General features: G+C 35.9%; 1 protein-coding gene across 3 annotated transcripts in view; it reads left to right on the plus strand.

Annotated features, from left to right (window-relative positions):
* CRISPLD1 (cysteine rich secretory protein LCCL domain containing 1) overlaps positions 1-20,346 on the plus strand; it is a 44,816-nt gene that overhangs the window by 4,115 nt on the left and 20,355 nt on the right. For 2 of the 3 annotated variants that reach the window (XM_033202927.1, XM_033202926.1), the window contains exons 1-2: positions 9,951-10,522; positions 20,051-20,169. Coding sequence is in view for 1 of the 3 variants with exons in the window: in XM_033202925.1 (XP_033058816.1) it covers positions 20,051-20,169 (119 nt within the window). In the remaining 2 variants the exon portion in view is untranslated. Of the gene's footprint in view, positions 1-9,950; positions 10,523-20,050; positions 20,170-20,346 lie in introns of those variants that run through there. The other variant, XM_033202925.1, reaches the window with a different exon arrangement.

The raw sequence follows: 20,346 nt of genomic DNA on the forward strand, positions 1-20,346 counted from the left end.
TGTAATTCCAACACTTGAGGACAGAGGTGGGAGGATCACCTGAGGTCAGGAGTTCTAGACCAGCCTGGCCAACATGGTGAAACCCCATCTCTACTAAAAATACAAAAAATTAGCCAAGCATGGTGGCATGCACCGGTAATTCCAGCTACTTGAGAGGTTGAGGCGCCGGAAACGCTTGAACCCGGGAGGGGAACATTGTAGTGAGCTGAGATCACGCCACCGCACTCCAGCCTGGGTGACAGAGTGAGACAGTGCCTTAAAACAAACAAGCAAGCAAACAAACAAACAAAAAACTTGAGTCTGGAAAGTTTATTTTATTTTAAAGAGCTTTAGGTGTTGATTGAGAATAAAGAAATAGACTCATCTGAAAATTTGCTTGTAAGCAAGGACAAAGAATTCTTTGTTCACGTCTGTGAGTAATGCCAGAGGAGCACAGAACAAATGGAACATTTCTAATTTTGAGTGCTAATCAGTGGATGAGATGAGGTATATATTGTTTCTGAAGGTGGTCAGAAACGTGAATCGTAGGAAAGAGTTGGGGGTATATGTCAATTAGAGGAAGAGGAAGAGAAAAATGCAGGGTGGCAGGAATTGGCAGGCTGGTTGTAGGGAACTGGAAGCAGATTAAGTTCATGGAAGCAGATTAGTTGATGAAAGCACAGACCTTGTGGCAGAGTCAGGATGGGGAGAAATAAGTTATTGGTGATAGAAACCAGTAATCCTAAGGAAGGAGATTACCTACATTTAATTTGGGGTAAATGGAGAAACTGGAACTTTTAGGTCATTCAGTGATACTGTTGCTGAAGTGGCAGTAGGTTTTAGAGGAAAAAGTATTGGCTTTGGACCTAGATTTCAGCAGGTTCACATTTTGCTTCTGCTGCTTATTGGCACGTGAACCCTGATAGTCAGCAAGCATTCTAGGCGTTGTTCTTCTCATTGGCAAAATAAATGAAAGAATATAAACCTTATATGTTTATTGGCCATTTTTATGTTTTGCTTTTTTTTTTTTGGAAAAATGTCTGTTCATGTCCTTTGCACACTTTTTAGTGGGGTTGTTTTTTTCTCATTGAGTTGAGTTCCTTATAGATTCCAGATACCAGTCCTTTGTCAGATGCATAGTTTACAAATATTCTCTTCCATTCTATAGGTTGTCTGTTTACTCTGTGGTTATTTCTTGCTGTGCAGAAGCTTTTTACTTTAAGTACCATTGGTCTATTTTTGTGTTAGTTGCATTTGCTTTTGAGGTGTTTGTCATAAATTATTTGCCTAGGCCAATGTCTAGAAGAGTTTTCCCTGGGTTTTCTTGTATAGTTTTTATAGTTTCAGGTCTTACGTGTAAATATTTAATTCATAAATCATACAATATCACTCAGCCATAAAGAAGAATGAAATCATGTCTTTTGCAGCAATGTGAATGGGACTGGAGATCATTATCTTAAGTGAAATAACTCAGAAACAGAAAATCAAATCCCGTATGTTCTCACTTACATGTGGGAGTTTAAATACTATGTGCACATGGATATAGGAAGTGAATTAATAAACGCTGGAGACTTGGAAAGGTAGCAAGGGTGGCAAGAGATGAGAAATTATGTAATGTGGATGTTACATTATGTAATATATGTAATCATGTAATGTGTATATTATACACTATTTGGGTGGTAGTTACACTAAAAGTGCAGACTTCATCACTACACAATATATCAATGTAACAAAACTGCACTTACACTCCTTAAGTCTATAAAAAAAAAAAAAAGAATACAAACCTGACAGGTTGTAATGAGATAAGACATTTGCTACTGTGGAACAGCTTTGCTTTCTTTAAGCATTTGCATTATGTGTTTTAAGTCTGCATTGCTTGGTTCTTCCATGTCCCCATGCTCTTGTTTCCTACACATCTCTGAAAAGTTTGCTTCCCAAGTTTTCACTTCTGTCCTTTTCCCTTTCTACAGGGACTTCTGTACTCCTTTGACTTTAAATATCCTGTATTTGTGGCTCCATATTCTGTATCTCCAGCTGACAGCGCTGTCTTTGAGCTTCATTTGAGCTTCATTTTTGTATTTCCTACTGCCTATTGGACCATCTCCATGTAATATTATTACACAGACATAATACTGCACACTGCAAGTGTCAAAAAAAAAAAAAAAACCTGCCTTATCCTTTTCCTCCACCCTCACCTGCCAGCCTCTTTGTTGATGATGAATATCACTAACATCTTCTCAGTACTTTCTAAGAAACATACAAAAAAAAAAAAAACCCCAGAAAATTGGTCACATCCTTAACTTTTTACCACACATTTCCATATATCATGCACACACAAACATCAATACACCATTACTTGCCAAATTGTGTAGATTCTGTCGCAAATGTCTTTTGAATCCCTCTCTTCTATTTCATTCTAATCTTTGCTCTTTTCATACCTACACTGGTACCACAGCTTCCCACCCAGCAGACTATACCAGTCTGTTCTGTTCCTCCTTTCTTTTTTTTTTTTTTTGAGACTAAATCTCGCTCTGTCTGCCAGACTGAAGGGCAGTGGCACAATCTCAGCTCAGTGCAACCTCCGCCTCCAAAGTGTAAGCGATTCTCCTGCTTTAGCCTCCCAGGTAGCTAAGATTACAGGTGCACATCACCATTCCCAGCTAATTTTTATATTTTTAATAGAGATGGAGTTTCACCACACTGGGCAGGCTGGTCTCAAACTCCTAGTCAGAAGTGATCTGCCCACCTTGGCCTCCAACAGTGCTGGCATTACAGGCATGAGCCACCATGCCAGTCTTTGTACCTACTTTATTTCTAATTTAGCTCACTGTCCTCACCATTGGTAAAGGTGACTTTTCCCTCAAACCAGTCTGTGCTGGTTGCTTAGTTGCACAACAGTTCTGTTGACTTCTGGCTGCTCACAATTTAAAGCCCACCATGATTAGCTTATAAACGGAAGCATGTTATCCAATCTGCCCCAGAGCGGTCAACTCCCTTCTGTTTATTTGAACCTGTGTTCCCATTTAATTACTCAGTGTTCTTGAAAATGGGCATACCTCCTCATGCCCTCATGCTGGGCTGGAGTGCAGTGGCACTGTCTTGGCTTATTGCATGTCTGCCTCCCAGGCTCAAGAGATTCTCCTGCCTCAGCCTCCCGAGTAGCTGGGATTGCGGGCGTGTGTCACTTCGCCTGGCTAATTTTTGTATTTTTAGTAAACATGGGGCTTCACTATGTTGGCTAGGCTGGTCTCGAACTCGTGACCTCAGGTGATCCACCCGCCTCAACTTCCCAAAATGCTGGACAGGTGTGAACCACCGGGTGCGACCACAAACTCTTACTTTTCCCTCAAAACAGCTTAAACTTTGTCGTTCCTATAAAGCTCCCTCTGGTCTCGCCATTCCACTGCTGCATTCCTATTTATTTAAGCCTATTTATATATAGTATTAAAGCCTATTTTTTTTGCAGTGAAATATCATACTTGTTTTCCTTTCTAAGACTGAATTACTAGAAGGATAAGTATCATACATTATTTATCCTTATAACTAAGCTTGGTGAATAGAAGGGCTACTCAGTAAACATTTGTTGATAGAATATTGTTGCTCAATAAATACTTGTTGAATGAGGGGATGGATGGATGAATAGGTAAGATTATATGAAACAAATATGGAGGACAGGTAAGACAGAGAAATTAAAATAATAAAAGTTCTGGAAGGTAGAATATCACCAAAACCAGAGATATCGATGTGGGAAATTGGAAACACTTGAGAAAAAGGTATAAATGCTTCAAATAATTCATGATTTTTTCTCTAGTTTTTCAAATTTTCATGAGCTGCTAAAAATTGTTGTATAACATAGAGCTACTAAACTGTTAGTAAATGTGTTGAAATGTTGTGGAATTTAAATAATAAAACAGATTAATGAGTCTTTACCCCTTATTGCATATTTTTAACATAGTCTGTAAAATATTATAGATGAAGTTCAAAATAGTTTGTTACTATACAAAGTGTACCTAAATGTAGAATGTACTTTAGCAACCAGGGAGGGCAGGTGACCTAAAAAGGACACATGGATCAACTATGTAAACTGTTTCTTGCTGTTATTGCTGTTTCCCTGTTTTTTGAGAAGTGTTGGCAGACACTCTGCTGGGGAGTTGATTGCTATGCATGCCTCCTCTCCCCTCATGTATTGGAGTGGCTATGGGCAGAACCTTCACATGAATGACACTTTTCTAACTGTAAAATGAAACACATCTGAATACCTCTCCTTTCGCTAGTGAACCAGAACCCAAGGGCCAAATAACTGGTAGTACTTTCAGTCCTGGGTGTATGTTGATGCAAACAATGTCTTGATTTCAATTGGTTACTTATGTTCTTTTTAAGGCCATGCTTAAAATTAGAAATTATGTTTTGTTTTTTTCCTTCTGTGCTTCAGCACAGAAGATAACTCCAGAAACTGGACATGAGACAACCTAGTTTGTTGAACAGGGTAATGCTAATCTGGAATATGCAAAAGTGATCTTGAGCTTGTGAATTGCTTCATTTACTCTCATAAATTCACATTTTCTAACATATTTGCTATCAGCGATATATGTCCAGAACAAATGCAGATAAAGAAATGATGGCCTTGTGACTTACTTACTCATAGCTTGTGTCCTAATCTTGGTACAAGTGCCAGGAATTCATTGCAATAAATATTTTATTGCAATTAAGATTTAATGGCAATTAAGGTTACTGCAATTCTTGAATCCTAAAATAATAGTTTTCTCTCTGTATAGTGTTGCTTGACTGGTCATTTTCAAAAATGAAATATTTTTATATCTTTGACATATGGTATCTACATACACCTAAAGGTATATGAAATTTCTGTTTATTTAAAGAATATCATTATTACTTAAAATTACTAAAGTTCCCTTATTCTGAATTTAAAATAGCTTATTTAATTTTCCTAAAGTGTTTTTGCTTTAATAGTAGTATTGAGATACAATAAAGTTGTTTTAAGTATCATTTTCCACAGAATTTTAAAGTTTACAAAACCTTATTTTGAATATTTTTAAGACTTCGAACTTTAAAGTGAGTGTATTTTTCTTTTTGAAGATTGCACCGTAGATGACAATACCTATAGAAAGAAAAGTGACATTACAACCCAGTTCTATTCTCCCTTAAATATTAGCAACATATCTATGGGTTTAGAAAGACAAGAGAAGAAAAGTAGTTTCAATAGGAGAATGGAACATCCAGAGCCTGAGATATGCCACAACATTTTAGAATTGTACTTTTATTCATTCCTTTATTCAGCAAGTATTGGGAGTTTACTAAGTCCCAGGCACTATCTAGGGTCCTAGTATAAACAGAACAAATGTTCTTCCTTGCATGGAATAGATGCGAGTCTCCAGACAGCCAGGGTGCCCATGTGGCAGACAGAGGGAGTATGAGGAGTGTGGTAGGAGATGAGGTTACAGATTTAACTGGGGAAGAGATGCAGATCATCGTAAAAACTCTTTCTTTTAGCTGAATGATAAGAAGCCATTTGAGGCATTTCGACATATGAATAGCATGACCTTCCTTACATTTAATCAGAATCATTCTGGCTTTGTTGAGAACATACTTTAGGCAGTGCGAAGAGGAGCACAGCTGTCAACAGGAAGACAAGGCAATTGCAGTAATCGTACAATAGTTGACGGTGGCTAGGAGTGGGGTGACAGCCATGAAGGTAGTAAGAAATGGAAAGAGTATGAATATAAATCCCATGTGATCATACAATTAATCTTGGAAAATTCAAGGAGGCCTTGTTGCAAGATGAATGAAATTGACTTGGCTGGCCAGCCAGCCAGTAGGCTGGGATTTCCTGCATTTGATGCAAGATCTAAATCCATCCAAGCCTTGGCTGCCGTGTTTTGAAAACTGATGGCAGTTTCCCCTCTGGTTTGAATATCAGTGGAGAAGATTCTGGATCCTTCAACTTGCAAGGACTTCTGGAATACTTGCAGAGATTCCAGAAATCACTGGTTACCCATTTTACCCACACAATTTCAAGAGATTAGAGGAGGCAGAACCCAACCTCTGCCTCCTCCCTTCCTGAAATAGATACGCCTGCTGTTCCCTCACCTAGTCTGCCTTCCCTCTCAAAACTCAGTCTCCTTCCTCCCTCCATAAAAACAGAAGATGAGAACTTTTGCATGAGTAGTAGAAAGGAAATTGTGTAGTTTCTGCCCAGCAATCACTATTAATTGCACTACCATGGGAATGTCTTTGGGATTTTATTTCATTTTGGCAGACTGATTTGGCATATGGGGTATAGCTGTACAGTTTGTGCCATTAGATCTTGGAAGCATTGTAGTTGTTATTTTTTCTAACATGGGGAAGAATATGGATAGACCAGTTTTAGGTAGAGAAAGTTGGGGCTCAGTTTGAGACATATTCAAATTGAGATTTAGCTTAGATATCCAAATGAATGTGTCAAGTATGCCATTAGATACAAAACAGTTAATATATGGAGGCCAATCTTGAACATGAAATTAGGACTCACCATCATTTAGATGGTATTTAAACCCATGAGGAGAGATGAGATCGTCAAGGGAATGAGTATAGATACAGATGTTCAAGACATGAGTTCTTGACACACTTTAAAGTGTAGAGGTAGGGAAGATAAGAAGGAAAAACACAAAGAAAATTGAGAATTAGGAAGAAAACCAGAAGATCATGATGGCCTGGAATTCAAATGAAGAAAAACAGAAAGGGTGATCAGCTCTGTCAAATGCTGCTTATAAAGCTCAAGTAAAATGCAGATATGACAATTTTACAACATATTTGACAATATAGAGGCTACTGAAATCTGATAATACAGTTTGGATGAAGTCATAGTGGTTCAAGACTGGTTCAAGAATGGGATCAGAAATATTATTCATTACTTATTTATCAAACATGCAATATCTCCTATGGGTCAGGTGGTACCCACAGTCTTTTGTTTTGAGTCAGGATCTCTGTCCCCTAGGCTGGAGTGCAGTGGCACAATCACAGCACACTGCAGCCTTGACCTCCAGGGCTCAAGCCATCCCTCCACTTCAGCCTCCTGAGTAGCTGAGACTACAGCAATGTATCACCAGGCCCAGCTAATACACAATCTTAACTCTCTTCCAGCCTAAAGTTTTCAACTTAGTTTTAGAATAGATAATTCAATCTGGGAACGTATCTCAAATTTTATGCAATAAATAGGAAAATGTAATTTATTTGCATAATTTTTGCACTTTACTGAATGCCTTTATTTAACTATGGAAATATAATAATCATATAGTCACACTTAAGAGTTACATTTAGTTCAGGAAAATTCTCTCTTTGCTATTGTTCAGGCTATGCTCTCTCACATATTCCTTACAGGAATTTATACACCAAATCATTGCACATGGCTTTAAAATTTAAATTCTCATATTTTTAATGATTTTTACTAACTCAAAGCCAAGTCTTTATAAAAATGGCTATGGGTCATTGCTTTATTTATATATGCATAAATATACATATGTTATATTTATACACGCACATACATCATGGAGGATGTTTATACATGTATGCATATATAATACATGTATAGGTATGATATTTAGTTTACAGGAAGAAAAATGTGAAAATTCAAGTGGTAATGAATTATCTGGTGAAGATATTACAGTATTTATGTCTAACCATGTTCTTATTTTCCTAAATATTTGTTGCCTTCATAATTTTAAAAAGCTACTTGTAAGGCTTTTATAATTGATAAAAGTGATTTATTATTATTGATAAATTTACGTTTAAAAGGGCATTTAAATCAACAAATATTGATTGAGCACTTATGTGACAGACACTGTTCTTAATGCTGAGGAATGCATTAGTTTATAAAGCGTTTGACACGTTAATGAAAATAAGCAGTGAGGTGATAGAGAATGAGGGAGGTGGAGCTAATCCTATTGGGTAGTTGGAGAAGGCGTTTCTGAATTGGTGAATTACAAGGAGTCAGCTAAGGAAAGATACAGAGACCCATCATTCTAGGCAGGAGAAATACTAGGCACAAAGTCTTCAAGTCAGGAATAAGGTTGGAATTTAACAAAGAAGGACTATGGGACTGAATTTTATTCCATAACAGGGTAAGTATTAGAAAATAAGGTAGACATAAAAGCATGGGCCAGAATCTTTTTTTATTTTTTCCTTTGAGACAGAGACTTGCTCTGTCACCCAGGCTGTAGTGCAGTGGCACAGTCATGACTCACTGCAGCATCAAACTCCTGGGCCCAAGCAGTCCTCCACCTCAGCCTCCTCAGTAGCTGAGACTACGGGCACATACCACCACACCCAGCTAATTTTTAAATTTTTTGTAGAGATTGGTCTTGCCGTGTTTCCCAGGCTGGTCTTGAACTCCTGGGCTTAAGTCATCTTCCTGCCTTGGCCTCCTGAAGTGCAGGGATTATAGCAAGAGCCACTGTGCCTGGTCCCAGAATCCTTTTTGGCCTTTTAGGTGAATAAAAATTTCTGTTTTATTTTGAATTTGTTGTTGTTGTTTTGAGATGGAGCCAGCACGGTGGCTCATGCCTGTAATCCCAGCACTTTGGTTGCTGAGGTGGGTGGATCATCCGAGGTCAGGAGTTCAAGACCAGTCAGACCAACATGGTGAAATGCCATCTCTATTAAAAACAGAAAAATTAGCCAGCTGTGATGATGCATGCCTGTAGTCTCAGCTACTTGGAAGGCTGAGGCAGGAAAATCACTTGAACCTGGGAGACGGAGATTTTAGTGAGCCGAGATCGTGCCACTGCACTCCAGCCTGGGCGACAGAGAGACTCCATCTCAAAAAAAAAAAAAAAAAAAGTAAAGTTCAGAGATTTAATAGCAGCGAAGAAGTTTACTATATTATTTCAAGGTATTGACAAGAATCAGAGATTTAAAGTAATAATTTCTTCTCTGATTTGCCATTGGTCACACCACTCTATCCAGCCACTTTACGTGGTGTCACCTGCTTGCCCTTTGGAGACATTTGACTAGGCAACATCTGGAGATTAGAAAGAGATAATCAAAGACATGTTAGTAATGGGTTAATTTTTTAAGTACTCAGATATTAGATAATATGGATCTAGTACAGAAACATACCAGATAGCTTGTTTGGGGTTCATATTGCAATTGAATGCTAAATACATATGATTGTACAGGAATCTAAATTATGAAAATTATGGAACTGTTGACCCAAATACGTTACTTGGATTACCGGGTTATTAAACTGGCTAAAAGTAAGAAGCTGAAACTGATCTGGCGAAGCTTACTTTTTTCTTCTTTTGACTTGTTAACAGAATCAGTAAGGTGTGATTAAGTCAACTACTTACACATACATGCTTATTGGGAAAAAGACAGCAGATTTTCTATAATGGCAGCTCATAAACCTCAAAGGCAAACATTTGAAAAAGGACACAGTCTATTTAGTAAGCCATGCATGCTTTATATTTTAAGTTTTAAGCCAAAACATGTTTTGAGAATAGCAGAATATTAAAGATAGAAAGCATATTTTTGTCATGGCAAAGCAAGTAGGTATGATTTCGGGGGGTAGAAATAAGGGGTGCTTTTGTCTAATAGTACTCAAACTTTAATATGCATATGAATCCCCTGAGAATCTTGTTAAAATATATATTTCGATTCAATAGGTCTGGGAACCCCAATATTCTGCATTTCTAACAAACCCCTGGGTGATGTGGTGGCTGCTGTTCTAGCAACCTCATTTTAAGTAGAAGGCTTTATCCTTCCTGGAGGAAGTGAGGTTTAAATTGGGACATGAATAATTGTAAAATACAGGTTCTTTATTTTCTCCCTCCTCAACTATCACATCCTCCTCCCTTTTTTTTTATGTAAGGTAGTGACTGTAACTGTTAAGGCAGGAAAATGGAATTTCTTTTTCATTTTTTTTTTTTTTTACAAAGTACTTATAATGCATAGTGTTGGAGAAGTTTGAACAATAAGATTCTCTCCTCTAAGGCCTAATGTTGAAGTCAGTCTAATTGGAGGAGAAATGGGAAATGAATCTCAAAGTTAGTTAATGGCACAATTCTGCTGGATAGTGAAAATTGAAATACAGCCACTGACAGAATAAACCTTAAAGGCCATATGAGTAAGAAGGGAGGAAGTAGAATTTCAGTTGGGTAAGTATGAGGGGTTGGAGGGCAGCAACTAGATAAAAGGATAATGAGCTATTAGGCAAGACCAGGAGTGAACATGGGACTTAGTGTTTCTAGAATGTCCCCTGTATGTTGTTGCAAGTCAAACAATACAAAGTAACCACCAAAATGCTGGACGATCTGGTAAAGGGGCTGCTGGTAATAAAACATAAAACTATATCTTATACTTGCTCAAGACTTGTTAAATCCATATCTGAAATAATGAATGAGATCAGATGTTGTCCAGAGAAGGAAAATCAAAATGAAAAAAAGTGTTGAGGGAGGGGCAGCTCTTGAATGAAGATGGAAGAAGAACATGGGAACTCCTGTGTGGAAAGAAAAGGCCAAGAGGTCTGCTAAATCAAGGGTACTGTGAATAAGTGAGTACAACCTGAACGAATACAAAGCAGTGCTATTTCACATGAGCATCTACCATGTTATTCCATATGCCTTGAGATTTTTGATGTTGAACAGATCTTGCCAAGCCTGCTCCCCTTTGCAGATGGTCAGAATGCCTATCGCCCTCCTTGTTTTCTTTGTAATGAATTTCTACTTCCTTTAAGATTCACTTAGAGCCTAACCTGCTTTTGTCTAAACCCTCCATACAGAATTAGGTGCCTCCCAGACCCAGTTCCCTGGCTTCCATAGCCTCCTTTACATGCCTCTGCTTGCAGTGTTTACATCCTTGTCTCTTTCTCTAGCCTCACATTCCTTTGTAGGAAGGGACTGTGCCATGGTAATCTTTGCATTCCCCAGTTGTGTGGCTGACACATGCCTTAAGCTCAGTTTGTATTAGCCGGAAGGAAAACAAAATGGGATGAATGAAAAAAATGAAAAGATGACGAGATTTTCAACAACAATTTAAAGTGGACAGAATGAAAAGGATTTAATTCTGTCTTGACAAAATAGTTTTATTAGAAAATTGCAAAAGCATTCTTTTTAGTGAAAGCTTTTCACTAAAATGTTTTACATAATTATATATCATTGCAAGCTTGACGTGATATGTAAATACTGTTTTACATATCCTGATGTACTCTATTGAAAAATAAAAATTATGTAAAACATAATAAAATATAGTTATGTAAAACAATTTTATATATTTTAAACATGAATTTAGGCAAAAAATAATTTTATATAAAACAATTTTATATAAAACAAAATTTTATGTTTTTAAGTAGAATAGTTTTTGGCTTAGGGCAAACTCATTCATTTTGGGTTAGTGCAAACTCATTTAGTAAACATGACAGGTGGCTAAATTGTCACTGGATTTCAGTGACTTTCTGAGTTGCACTGGGTTTCTGACATCTCTGTCTCACAATTTGGGGGTGGTCAGAAGCCCTCTGAAGTTCAGGATAGGATCTTCCAGGAGATACAGTGATCAGAATGCCAAAACTCTTGATGAACTGTTTTCAAAATGTAAGTCACAGTATGGTAAGAAGTACAAATTAATATATTTTACACTGCATATAAATCATGAAAAATTTCAGAATAAAGCAGTGACGAGTAAAGCTTCTTAGAAGAGGTATGTTTTGAAATAGTATTTGGTAGAGGTTACCATCATCGTGTGGAAGGGAATATGGTGAGACCCTCATCAGTAAGGGATTGTTGTGAAAATATGCGTCCAGCTGATTCAATGGGGAGGAAATGGCTGTCACAATCTGTGTGAATTGATCTAAGCCTCAATTATGGAGATATTTAGGCTTGGTCAGATTTTCCCACATGTGGAAACAACCTTGTTCTGTCAAGTGTGAATCATGGCAGACTTGAGCAGCATAGCACTGTTCCGTTGTCTTATCTGCTTCTTATGATGAAGCATTTTATTTGAGGTAATATGACAGTATTAGTCTGACCTTTTAAAGTGAAACATTTATTACAAATTATTTCCAAACTTTGAGTTTCTTGACCTTTCTTGACCTAAAAAATGTTTTTTATATATAATGTATGTATGTTAGTGTCACCTGAACTTCAGGGGTACTTGGAGACTTCAGTTGGAAATGAATCTCAGAAAGATTTCTTTTTAACTAACGTATTAAATTAGCTAATTCTTAAGAATTTGCAGCAAAGCTAGGAGTAACTTACTCCAACCTTTGTTTTGTAATTCATGTTGTCTTAAACATGAATTATAAGATTGTTTACTCTCTCGTTGGAGCTTTAGATAGCAGTGATTATCTTATTTTTCAATCATTCAAATTTTGAATTTTAATTTCTCTCTTACTCATACAAATACCAGTAATGTTCCAAATGTGAAGAGATGGGCTATGTTAATTACAGCAAATCAAACAGATTCTCATAGGAACAGGGGAAGAAGAGAGCATTCATTACGATCTAGTATGTGTCAGGTAACAGGTTGTTAGGCAGTTTGCTAATCAAAATTCTGTGAAAGATTTTTATTTTCAAATATTTGTTTCTCAACAGGAAACAAATGCCACAATAACTAGGGTTCAACAGTAAAAAAAAAAAATAATAATAATGAAGGGCCTATATGCAGAGTTGTGGGCAGGATTAAGGTGGGCCATGGGGTGTGGCAGGGTGCCCAGGCTTTTGTGGTCCTGACACAGGCTGGTGAAGACAGGTGCCTGGAAGCAGGGTCGTGTGAGAGGACCCGGTCACCATTGCGGTAAGGCCTAGAGGACTCAGAGGGGCAACGCATTCTGAAATTCACCTTCCACCCTCAGAATTCCTGTTTGTGTGTTTTGTTGGTCAAATCTAACCAGAAGCCAGGGGGCAGGAGAGCCTGAGGTAACTCAGTATGTGGAGCTATCTTGTGAAGACATAGAAATTGGCAGTAAGGGGCTGAGCTGACTCTGTGGGGTAAATGAATATTTAGCACCATCTTCTTTCTCAGAGTTTTAAATAAGGACTTTTGAAAACCATTCTTTAAAAAATCATCCTTTTAGTCATTGTTTTAATATTGAGGAAAATAATGCTATAGTCGTATTCCTGAGGAATGTCTAAAAATCTGATTGAGGATGCTGTGGTTCCTAAACCAGCTTTGAGCTTCATGGCATTCATGGAAAACAGGAAACTGTATGTTGTTTGTAGCTCTCACTGCCTGTTTGCAGGCACAGCAATTTATCATTCTTGAGGCAAGAATTATTAGTGGAAACTTATCACAGAATTCTTAATATAGCAATATAGAGACACCGAGCAATGTAACATAGCCGTTTCATTAAAAGTATGTAAATATACATTTGAATGTTTCTTATATTAGTCATCTTTGGTTTAAATTGAAGTTTGGATGTCAAATTGTAGATTTCAGTTTCTATGTCTCCATAAACTTTCTTCTTTTGTCCAAGAAGTTTTTCACTTGTTAGATCTTTTTTTTATTTCATTTTGAAAATTTGGTGTCCCTACATAAATACACAAAAGCAATTATTTTTTATTTACTTTCAAAACCTAAGTTATGGTTATTTTGATATTTGAGTATGAAACATAAACTAATTAATTCATAAATAGATACTGCAGAGGGATTTTTTAATGAGTTTTCCTATCATGCATTTTTATAGACTTGACTTTTAGATCAATCCTGCATCTATATAAAATTTACTGGGTTATGAATAAACTGAACACAGATGTTTATTCTTATAAAATGGCCTAATGTCTATAGATGCAGACTTAAAGATCAAGAAGTAAAGAATATGTATAGATCAAGACTTAAAGTACCATCAATTATATGAGACATTTGCAATTACTAAAGGATTTTCTTGATAAGCGAGGTAGGTAAGGTATGGTCAAACTTGGGAAGGGGGACCTTGACACTGAGATGAGATGAGCTTAATCAGTAGAAATTCTATAGAAAATGTAAGGATTGTAATTCTGTAGGAAATTAATGGCTTTGCCGTCCCACAAAGACAGTAAGCCCTATGTCATGCATCTGATGTAATGTTCAATATGATATCTGTATATATTGATACAGTGGGTTTAATTGAAATAATCTTGTGAGTATATCTGCATATTACGTTTCCATTACAAAAGATATTTTAATTTTAATAAAATATAGAGGAGTTTTCTAAATTGTTAGGGTGGGTGCAATTTTTTTAAGGTTTTAAGCCTTTGTTTTAGATTTTAAGTGAAACATTGCCACACATGCCTCACATCTCTCAATTTGCAGAAGACCCTAATTTGTGCGTTGCCTTAAGGTAATGCTTCTTTCTCAGTAGTTGGCAAAGTCACTGTGCCCTGTAACATAAGTGTTTCCTTTGAAATCTGAGCCTCGTGCATTTTCCCTATAACTACAAAGTCTATTCAGAATGGGTGAAACACACTTAAAATACCTGAGGTAATTGAATTGTAAGGAATGCAATACAGCTGCTTGCCATAGTGCATTTAATACCAGATGATTTAGTCACAAAAGCATCTCACACTCTTTCCACACAGATTTATTTACTTATTTATTTCATTGATGTCTGTTTGGGAGAAAATTATGTAGCTTTACAGATGTTATAATGAGTCATTATATTTGGAGCTTGAATCTGATGTATTCTGAACTGTCCAGTGTGTTATTTTCATAGAATAACGAACTATTGGGATATCTTGGAAGTCAGGTTATTGCTGTAGTTAGGATCACATTGACAACTTACTCTATCAGATTCTTGGATTGTAGTTTCTGATTTAAAAAGGAAAACAAAAGATTCGGGGAGGGATTGGATTAAGATGGATGATTTACAAACCTGTTTTATTTCAGAAGTGGTAGCATAGCAAGAATTATATTTTAAAGCAGTATTTTTAAAAAGATAATTCTGTATGCCTTTGATTTTCTCAAATCACTTCTGCATTCATGAGCTGCTTGAAAAATTCTGGTATTCCTGATAGCTGTGCAAAAAATTATATTTAGAAGTCTGTTTTATTTCGAATATTTTACCATCATATTTTCAGTACTAAACTGAAGAAAGCCATGGTTTTAAATTTTCATTAAGATTATCTTCTTATTCAACTAAATGGAAAGTTTTATTGAAGGTTCTCTGTTGCATTTATCTGTTATGAACAATATTAAAACAAATACTTCGAAACATTTGAGCTCTGCTGTCATGGGCTCGTAATTAGAAAATCTGAAATCTCCTTGGTTATCACAAAACCGCTTCTCAAACAGCTGTTTGAAAACAGCCTTTGCTTCTTAGGTAATAGAGATGCTCTTCATTGTCATCTTAATTGTCATCAGATGCCTTTGTCACCAGAAATAGTATTTTACACCTAATTCTTATGGGATGCTACAAGCAATACAGGGTGTCATCTAAGAGACCATGAAGTACAGACAATGGAATTGGAAAGCTAAGTCTTTTCCATTTAAGTACGAAAGAATTTGGAAAGACTTATTTCAGCTCCGTAATGTTAGAGATAAGGAAATAGAAACCAAACTTGATGTAATCAAAGATATAAGTTTGGAAATAAACAATTTAAATGGGAAAGAGAACTCTTCCAGGGTGTTCCATGTATTTTATGGTTTGAGTCATTTGAACAATGCAAACTTTTGTCTCTGTCTGTATAATAAAAGAAGAAGAAAATTGATCACGATTCTGGACCTTGACTTATATAGGTCCAGAACACACAGCACTAAAGAAGGGGTATTTTCAGCACCATTGGAAACTAAAGCATAATTCTGTCATTACTTCTGTCAGCCCTTGACTGCGCAGAACTGGGATAGGTAGGATTAGAGATATTGGAGTGCTTTTCTGAGTTAAGCATGTACTCTTACGTGTCTCAAAAGAAGGATATTTGGGGAATTTATTGTTCAAAACTTATTGCAAATTCTAAGAGACAGTTTTAAAAATAATTCTATCATTATTTTCAGCTTTCACTAGTGGAAAAGTAAGACTTTAGAGCCTCCAGCCTAGATCTGGACTTCCAGCATAACTGCCTTTGCAATGCTCTAAGAAGGAACAACTTTCAGATGTAGTTGGGAAATAGAGTTGTTTTCATTTTTGCACACCTCACGTGTATAGAAATGGGTACCCAACTACTCATTTTATAGAGAAATAGTAATTGTAGTGTGGTTTGACTTTAAATTAGTGCTGGGTAAATAGTTCAGAGGAAGAAAAAAAGAAGCTCTTTAGGCTATCTTGATTTAATTTGCAAACCTGATTTTAAATAGAAATGTATAGAGACTAACCTACATTTAATGGAGTGGGTATAACTTATTGGCAGTTTTAAAACATGAAATATGTTGTAGCTTTAAAAAATATGTACCATGCTTATTGTTAAGTCATAGTAGAATTTCTTTCAATAAGTTTTTAAGACTTGATTTGTATTATTGAACTTGACCTAAACAGCTATGGTTTATTCGATTCTATGAATAGATAATTACTTTTAGTCACTAATTAATATTAATATTGATAAAGAACTAAATTTTGGTTGCATGCCCCTCTGCTTCAGCGCTTATATTAAAAATGTATGCCCTTATTTTAGCAATATTATAGTTTATTCAGTATGCTTTTCCCACTATTTTTAATGGATTAAATAAAATCATAAGTCATACCTTAAATACAGCTTATGCATTGTATATATTCAACATTGAATTTTAGTCCTCAAAGTGATCTGAGTTACCTTCTATTTCAGCTAACAAATTTACAAATAAGAACAATTAGCTCAAAGTATTTGAATGATATGTTTTATGTTTTATTCTGATTTCTATACAACAGAAATATAAGCAAACTTGAAACACTTAGATACGCTGTAGTGTAGTGTATTAAACTAGTGTGGAACTAGTTGTATATCTTTTCTAAAAATGATCCATTTTCAATTTCATAGGGAAAACTGACACCTAAGATTGTAGAATCATATGTGAGAACAAGAGTAAATTGAACTTGAGTAGAGGCCATAAGGATTCTTTTAAGAGCTCGGCTGAATGGTCCTCACTTGAGGTGTCTCACGATTGCCCTGACTTGCGTTGCCATCATCTGAGGGCTCGTAAACTCACAGGTCACATGCCTTGGCTGGAAAAACTCACATCTCTGGAGTATCGTCTGCATCTCTCTCTGTGGTCTCTCCATATTTTCTTTCCAGCTATCTACTCATGGTAACTGGACTCCTAATTCATTGGCTTAGGTCTATCATGATGTGTCTTAACAGGAACAACAAACAAACAAACTATAAAAGGAAGCCTTCTTTCCTAACCTAGCTACCCAAAGTCTCCCAGCCTCTTTGTGTTTATTAGAAGTGAGTCACTATTTAGCTCAAATTCAAGGGGAGAGTGGGGAATTCAACTCCACCTTTGGTGGAAAGGGCATTTTAAAACCATCACAATTGTTTCAAAGCAATTATTTTTAGCCTTCTAGGAACTGTTTCTGTTTTTCCTATTTTCTGGCTACTCTTTGAATATGAGATTGATATATTAAAACAAAAAACAAAAAAACCCTACAGGTAAGTATAGTTATATCGTGTGTATAACTAGAGAACTCTGCAAGAATCTAATTTCCTGGATTGCAGATAATAATTTGTCCCTTAAAGACAACCTATGTCTTTAGGGAACTCCACCTGGAAACCTGCTTGCTTTTGAGAGACAATTACTTCTCCAACTTTCTAGATACAAAAGGAAATCAACATTTTGCCCATTTTCTGGGACTTCAGCCAAATTCATTGTTTCTTACCTAATTCTTCTTTGGACAAATAGTGACCACAACTTGAATTATACTTTTGTATAATAAACATTATGTATAATTATAAAATTAGGTCAAAGTTAAATGGTAAAGTTTAATAATATGCCCATAATTGGCAAATAAAGTGCTTACCTGATAATATTTGTTTACAGCATTTGTTTCTAATGTCCATATCTTAAAACCAGTCATCTCAAATATTTGACACTAATTGAAAGTAAAATTAAAACTTTTATGAAAAGCAACAACTCTTGCTGCTCTTATATTTTTAGTTGCATATAGATACACTATTTTTGTATTTTGCTAGAAAATTAAGATACACTAATCATAAACTTATTCTAATTTTGTATAAATTTTCCTTTGTGATTTGATCCGTATTTCAGTACCACAATGGAATGGGGAGGGATGTTCACCTATGAAAAATTGTATGAATGAATTAGGAATCTTCTTCTCCTCAAACATACATTTCTTTTTCCATGCCTCTTTGTCCCTAGGGTGTTTTCCTTTTGGTGTATTGATGTGATTAGATTTCCTGTATCCTTTAAAAATCAAAGCAAGTGAACAAGTTCTCCCTAGACTCTGGCATCTCATCTATAGCTTCTGCCACATCTCTCTTCCTATCTAAAGTATTGAGAAAGTAACTCACATTTGTTTTCCGTACTTTCTCTTCACTTATTAATGCTCTGTGTTCTGATTTCTTCACCCATCATTAATCTGAAGTTGCTTTTAGTCATGAATTAGTACTTAGGAAATCTTGGTTTTCTGTGTCATTCAAACTTGTTACCCATTCTCTACTCCCAAAATATCTTTTCTCTCTCATTACTTCTATAATTTCATATTAATTAGTTTTTCTTTAACCTCTTTTATTCTGTCTTGCCTGACTTCTTTTGTTATCTTGTTGGAGTTTTTTCCCTTTAGATTTTGATAACCTCCGAATTTTCTTTTTATTCCTCTTCTCATTCTATATCATATTCCCAAATAAATTTATCTCTGGTTGAATAACTTCATGATTCATATCTTCAGAGCACATTTTTTTCCTCTGGCTCCCCAGTCATATAGTTCTACTCTCTACTTGGCATATGTGCCCTCATACATCACCCTTGAAATATGCGTGGAAATACCCAGACACACACTTCTATTACAACCATCTATTTGTCTCTCCCTATTTCCTTTCTTCCAATTTGGTAGTATCGTCAGTGTTCACCTTTTCTTTCCCTTACCGCCTACTCCAGCCATTTATCAAGTTCTAGGAATTTAAATTCCTAAACATCTTTTCACTGTCTACTCTTTTCCAGCTTCATCACTGTCACTTAAGTTTTGTCCTCAGTTTCCATTCGCAGATTTGTTTTCCCATCTTCATAACATGCCCAGAGTCCTGGAATTGTAGTGCTAAGATTGAACCCAGGTCTACCTAACTCGGTGTTTTTACCACCACACATACTATACTGCATATTTTTCAAATTAATAAGTTGAATACTAAACCTAGAACTTGCAAAATTATTTCAGTAATCATTTCACTAAAATAACTTAGTGATTTGAATTATTTCTTTTAAAATTATTTTAAAAAATGAATTAGTTATTTAATTTTAATTTTATGTATATATTTTTATGAGAATTAGATTTGTTATTCATGTATTTAAGAAGCGTTTATTAATTACCTTGTCCAGATGATAGACACTAGAAAATAGACCAAGGATACCAGCAGCACTGCCCCATTCAATTTACAGTCTCATGAAAGAGATAGATATGTAAGCAAATACTAATATTACAATGTAATAAGTGCTAAACAAAGAAATGTAACAAAGCCTTAAGAGTCCCAAAGGGGTAGCTTACATCTAAGAAAATTGATATGATGTCACAGAAAAAGTATTTTATAAAGCTGGATTGTGAAGGAAGAGTAGGGACCTGTCTGACAAATAACTGGGAGAAGGATGCTTAGGCAGAGGAAACAATGTCAGCAAGAGCAAGGACTTGTATGCTTTATGATAGGTAAGAATGGGACCCCGGACCTTGGACTTTATGTGTATGGGGATTTGTTTTATGTGTTTAGACAGAGGAATCACTTCAGCATATTCATGTTCACTTAAGTAATTCTAAACACATGTGGGGCAATTTGGAGGGTTAAGAGAGAGAGACATGGAGATTGATTTGGAGGCCAGCGCAAAAATTTAGATGACTTTTGAGTCTGGTGAGAATCTAAACTATAATGTTGACTTTATAAAGAAAGAAAGGAGAAAATGTAAGAACTGCTCAACGCCATATTCTGAAGAAGTGTCCAAATGCTACATGTGCACATTTTGCTTTTGTTTTAAACTGTAGACTTGGGATGTAGAGCTGGAAAGATCTGCAGAATCCTGGGCTGAAACTTGCTTGTGGGAACATGGACCTGCAAGCTTGCTTCCATCAATTGGACAGAATTTGGGAGCACACTGGGGAAGGTATCTTAAAGCACAACTTTTTGTTTCTGAAAACATTAGTGTTTAAAATGAAATCCTTATTAATTCATCAGTGCAATTTTTCAAAGACTTGAAAGAAAAATCATCATGAAACAAGTAACAAAAAATAAATATCATACCAGAACAATCAGCAATTTTTTAGACTTTAAATCATCAATT

This window comes from Trachypithecus francoisi, unplaced genomic scaffold (assembly GCF_009764315.1).
Source record: "Trachypithecus francoisi isolate TF-2019V2 unplaced genomic scaffold, Tfra_2.0 Lachesis_group7, whole genome shotgun sequence".
NCBI classification, from domain to species: Eukaryota; Metazoa; Chordata; class Mammalia; order Primates; family Cercopithecidae; genus Trachypithecus; species Trachypithecus francoisi.